At 40.5% G+C, this 5,864-nt stretch overlaps 1 protein-coding gene across 1 annotated transcript; it reads right to left on the reverse strand.

Annotated features, from left to right (window-relative positions):
* Positions 1-352: 352 nt before the first annotated feature.
* lsm3 (LSM3 homolog, U6 small nuclear RNA and mRNA degradation associated) lies at positions 353-5,716 on the reverse strand. Its single transcript, XM_003217738.3, has 4 exons — positions 5,557-5,716; positions 2,265-2,375; positions 1,056-1,151; positions 353-698 (listed from the first exon to the last, which is right to left on the reverse strand). The coding sequence occupies exons 1-4, from the start codon at positions 5,575-5,577 to the stop codon at positions 618-620; spliced, it is 309 nt and encodes a 102-aa protein (XP_003217786.1). The 5' UTR covers positions 5,578-5,716; the 3' UTR covers positions 353-617.
* Between the last annotated feature and the right edge of the window lie 148 nt (positions 5,717-5,864).

Consider the following 5,864-nt stretch of genomic DNA (forward strand, 5'->3'; position numbering starts at 1 on the left):
ATTGAAGCTTATATATGCAGTGTGCTTGTGGCACAGGTATGAGCAAATGTCAGTCCTCCAGGTGTTTAGAACTCCAACTCCCAGAAATTCCAGCCAGCTTACCGGCTGTTATGAATTGTGAGTGTTGAAGTCCAAAACACCTGGAGGGCTGAAGTTTGCCCATGCCTGATGTAGCCCCTTTAATCTTCTGCAGCTGTTATCACTTAAACAGTGAACACATAATGCAATCCTAACTGATTTACACTAGATGTGGTCAATGGCAACTAAACAGAAACAGAAATAATCATGAAAATACTGCATCAGTGTGTGAAGTAAAATCAGTGCATGAAGAGTGCTTATACATTAGCAGATATACAAAATAAGTAAATGAAATTTATTTTTAAAAAAATAAGAGAGCAGTACCCACAGACATTAACTAAAATGTTGAATGCACCAATCTGATGCAGAAGAAAATGTTAACTTATATTATTCCAGGTAACACGTTTTATAACATTTATTTCCCAAATCAAGTCATGAATTCAAAATACAGTCAAGGTGGTAAAGAACTGTGTAAAATTATGTGCAGAGTCTTAACATAAACCAGTAAATTGAGGTTCAAACAATCCATTTTCATGGTTTCAGCCAACCCTCAGTGGAGGAGCAACAAGTACAACTCCATCTCCTCTGACAAACAGCATTGGGATATTCCTCTTGGTGGACTATGAAAAGAGAAAGCAGAAATTTTCAGGCTATGACCAAAAAAGAAAAAAAAACCCAAACAAACCAAAATATATAATCTGCTGTAAAGATTTCTAGTTACATTAAAAATGTCAAAGCCCAGACAGTTAAAAGACCACGTTTTCTAGCAGTAAATCTTAAATTTTAAAAAACTGTACAAACCAAAAAACAAGCACTTGTATTTTAATTTACACATTACTCAAGTTAAATCTAGTTTATATGTAGGATGTTGTGTAGATCTATAATAAGTAAATAGAGACCCAAAGGATCCATTTTAGATCTACATTTAAATTAATACTCAACATTTTTAGAAGTTCAGAAATATTCAAATGACTTACTTTGTAGATCTCCTCATATGTTTCCTCATCAATCTCTATAGTTGTCACAGTTTCTTCAACATCACCCAAAATCATATTCAAATGCTGGTCGTACGCCTTTGAAAGTGAGAAGTTCACAATATATTTTATTTTTAATATTCATGGCAATACTTACATCCTTATAAGCATCTTACATCTCTAGCAGAGGCCCAAGCAATGTTTATTTTTGGACAAGGTAATGCCTGCAATGTTTGTTTTTTTTTAAAAAAAATTGTACAAGGCCTTTAATCAGAAGTCAATAAGATGGCAACCCTGAAACAATCAGGATTCCTTTTACCAAGGAATAAGGCACACATTAAAGAACCAGCTATTGATGGAACTATAGCTGTGCCTCAAAGAGTAACAGTAGCAGTGGGAAAATAAAGGTGTTTATTTGAACATGGGGAGACTCCATCTTGAAATATTTTCTGCCACGTAAGTATTAGTTTGGATTTTTCAGCTCTGAGGAGCCAGGACAAGTAGTTTACCTGACAATAATTTGACAGGGCAGGAGGGGGAATCCGAGTTCAGTTGTATATCAACACCTTAAACTGTCTGTGTTACACTCTCCAGTTCAGATGAGGATTAAAACCCAATCCTGCCAAGCATATTCCCTGGCAACATGAATGCAACATGTATTCACAGCTCTCATCTGCTGTTTGGGATGCCCGCAGAGAAAGGGGCCATTTCAAAAGGCTGTATTTTCTTACACAGCTGAAGGGTCACTCCTGTGGGCTGCAACCCTCTACTGTTCTGCTGCCATCAGGAGACCCTCCTGAGAAGTAAGTTAAACCAACACTTTTCAAATTTTATAGGCTACGTGTAAAGTTACCAGTTTCAAAAGAAATTCCAAAGTCCATATTGTGATTAGGGATGTAGAGATGTTATGTGCATGTTATTTTTGAATACAAATCTGCTTAAACATGTTGAACTTCTCTTCTCTCTTTCGTGGTATAAGAGCCTGTGCTTGATCCTACTCTGTTTTTTCTCTGATACCAAAATAGCATCCAGATCTACTTCATTAACTGAAGTATACCTGTAATACTTTTGAACCCTCACAAACAATATGAGTGAGCTATTTCTAATTATTAGCTTAATCTTTGTTCCTAAATGTTTTGAATGAACATCAGCCAAATTCTATTTTATAGTGCAGTTTGCCACCACCATGCATTTCAATAGAGTTTCACTTACATGTAATCTGCCTCGAAGTTCTCGGTCATTTCTCATTTTCACATAAATTCGTTCATCAAGACTAAGTCTGATGAGGTCCAAAGGTTCTTCTACTGTATTAGTAGTTTGTTGCTATAAAGGAAGAGATTGCAAATAATTGCTATGGCTATAACAATAAGGATAAACTCTATGGAGAAAAGTCTTAGATGACATTTACTGTAACTTCCTTCCTATGTAATACAGTCTTTCTCTTTTTCTACCTTCTACCTTACCAAGCATTGTCATCCATTTTGGTGAGTCATGTCTTCTCGTGATACATCTAAAATACAACAGTCACAGTTGAGCCACTTAGACACTTCTACAGAAAAGCCACTTAGGAAGCAAAAAGCACTTCATCTCATTACATGACACCTGTTTTTAATCTCTTGATTCTATCCATCTAAAATGCGGCATTCCTGTTATCTTAGTGCTTTTTCCCAAGCATTATTGCTGTGAGTTTTTCGAGCTGTATGGCCATGTTCCACTAGCATTCTTTCCTAACGTTTTGCTGCATCTGTGGCAAGCATCCTCAGAGATTTGTTCAGAGGATGCTCGCCACAGATGCAGGCGAAACATCGGGAGATAATGCTACTGGAACATGGCCATACAGCCCGAATGTTGAAAATTACAACCTTTTTCAAGCCTCCTCTAGTAATTTTTTAATCTGTTATTCTGTTTGCTTACTGTTTTGTATGTATATTCTGGTATGCAGCTTCTTTTGCTCTGTGTTTCCTTAGAGGTTGTGGGAGGAACTGCAGACCACATGATCTGATCTGAGACTGTTCAGGTTGGCAGAAGCTGGAGCTAATAGCGGGCGCTCACTCCGGGATTTGAACCTGGTGGCACAGTGTGTTAAAGCGCTGAGCTGCTGAACTTGTGGACCAAAAGGTCGCAGATTCAAATCCCAGGAGCGGAATTAGCACCCGCTCCTGCCAACCTAGCAGTTCGAAAACATGCCAATGTGAGTAGATCAATAGGTACCGCTCCAGCGGGAAGGTAACGACGCTCCATGCAGTCATGCTGGCCACATGACCTTGGAGATGTCTACGGACAATGCCGGTTCTTCGGCCTAGAAATGGAGATGAGCACCAACCCCTAGAGTCGGTCACGACTGGACTTAACTTCAGGGGAAACCTTTACCTTTTTTACCTTTCGGTCTGCAAGTTCAGCAGCTCAGTGCTTGAACACACTTCGCAACCGGGGCTCCATTTGTTTACTCATAACTTCATGTATTATAAAATCTCTGGGTAGGCCTTGCTTTTGATCCTTCGCAGGCTTGACTGCCAGGGATGAGAGACAGGACCTTCTCAGTGGTAGCCCCTTGGCTGTGGAATTCCCTCCCCAGGGATATTAGATCAGCCCCATTCCTCCTGACCTTCCATAAAAGAGTGAAAATGTGGCTTTTTGATCAAGCCTTTGGAGAACTTGTGCAATAGATAGATATGGAATTATGTGCAAAGACTATTATTTATTTGCTGTCTATTTCTACCCTGTCTTTCTCTACCCCGAAGGGGACTCAAGGCGGCTTACATGGAGGCAATAATTCAATGCCTTAAAAACATAATACAGACATTAAAATTAAATTAGACTATTGGAATGGCCCAGATTACTATTGCAGATTTCATTGGTTTTAACAGTGAATGTAATGTTTTAAAATGTTTTAACGTGTTTTAAATTCAATATTAAAATGTTTATTTTAATTGTACATTGTTTTAAGGCATCAAATTGTTGTTTATGTGTAAAGCCGCCTTGAGTCCCCTTCGGGGTTGAGAAGAGTGGGATATAAATATGGTAAATAAGTAATATACAGGCACATTTCTTGTCAGGTTAAACTTCAAAAACGTTTCAGTTTGTATCCTTAAGGTATAATCTTTAACAGTCTCATAAAAACTATGTTGTTTTGTACAGCTCTCTTTAACAACAGCCTGCTTCCAAAGAAACACAAGCCTCAACAGTTTTCTAACTCCTAACACTGGCTTCTGAACTCTAACAGTTCAAGGCTCAACAGACTTCAAACTGTCATCCTTTTAAAACTGAACATTACTGAACCAGTCACATGGTCTGCAGCCCCTCCCATTGCTTTAAGTATATAGAGCTAAGATATAAAATACAGCACGCCAATGCCTTAAATCGAAAATAGTTTTCTAAGATCTAGAGATACTCGCAGGAACACCTCAGCAAGCGAGTGTCCAAAAGTGGTGGACTAAAACCCGGAACCTCAATTAGTGGCTGACGCCAGATGAGAGACTCCCTCCTGGGCACACAGAAGACTGGATGACATGGAAGGCGCTGAACAGGCTGCACTCTGGCACCACGAGATGCAAAGCCAACCTAAATGGGGCTACAAAGTGGAGTCCACAACATGCAAGTGTGGAGAAGAGCAAAACTCAGACCACCTATTACAATGTAGTCTGAGCCCTGCCATATGCACAATGGAGGACCTTCTTACAGCAACACCAGAGGCACCTCAAGTGGCCAGCTACTGGTCAAAGGACATTTAGTATAATGCCAAGTTGTTGTTTTTTACAAACACCTTTGTTTGTGTTTTCAAATACATTACAACTTGTACCTTCGGTTTGCTTCTGACATGATAAATAAATAAGCTAAGATAACTGCAAACCAAGTAAGACATACACTTCAGGAAATAAACTGACACATTATAAAACAGACAAACATCAAATAGCGGGGGCTTGAGAAGATTGCTATCTCCAACAGTTTGGTGAGGCACCAGCACTCTTTGGCAGAGAAGGCTAAGAACCTTGTAAAACTACAACTCTCAGGATGCCATAACATTCAGCCATAGCAGTTTAACTTTCGGCCCTGGATTGTGGTGGAGGCTCTTTCTTTGGAGGCTTTTAAGCAGAGGCTGGATGGCCATCTGTCAGGGATGCTTTGAATGCGATTTCCTGCTTCTTGGCAAGGGGTTGGACTGGATGGCCCATGAGGTTTCTTCCAACTCTATTATTCTATGATTCTAACTGTTGTCAAGCTGAATCCATTTTAGTGTAAATGCAGCCTTGGTTTAGTCATCTTGGCTTCTATAGAAAAGACACTGAGAAACCACATAGTGCCCCCCTCCTGCATCAATTCTGTACTTGGATTCAGAAGGATGACAGTGTATTATGACAGGACTGGCTCCCCAAAACAAACTCCATGCAAAACAAGGCATTAAAGTAGGCGTTGGGATAGAAAACGAGCACCCTTTCCTCCCTTCATGGTGGCCATTGCCTCCCCAAAAGAGACACGGGAAGACGCTTCAATCCCGCTCACGCACCTGATCAACTTCGTCCGCCATTTTTTTCAAAGGCGGCTCGGGCCTCTTCTCGCGGTATTTTATGCCTGGCAGTGGCAGGCGCGCGAAACAAACTCAGGCACTCTCACTGTCCCCCACTTCCGGGTCGCGTCCCCACAGAGCTGCGAATTGTACTTTCGGACTCCAATTCCCAGAAACCCTCATCATGGCCCAAGGCAGCTGAGGCTTCTGGGAGTTGGAGTTCAAAAAAGAGATTGGGCCTCACTGGCTTAAGGGAAGCAGAAACAAAAATGCAAGAAGTGGCTATAGGAGCGAATCAGACCTTCTTC

Source organism: Anolis carolinensis, chromosome 2 (genome assembly GCF_035594765.1).
Source record: "Anolis carolinensis isolate JA03-04 chromosome 2, rAnoCar3.1.pri, whole genome shotgun sequence".
Classification (NCBI taxonomy): Eukaryota; Metazoa; Chordata; class Lepidosauria; order Squamata; family Dactyloidae; genus Anolis; species Anolis carolinensis.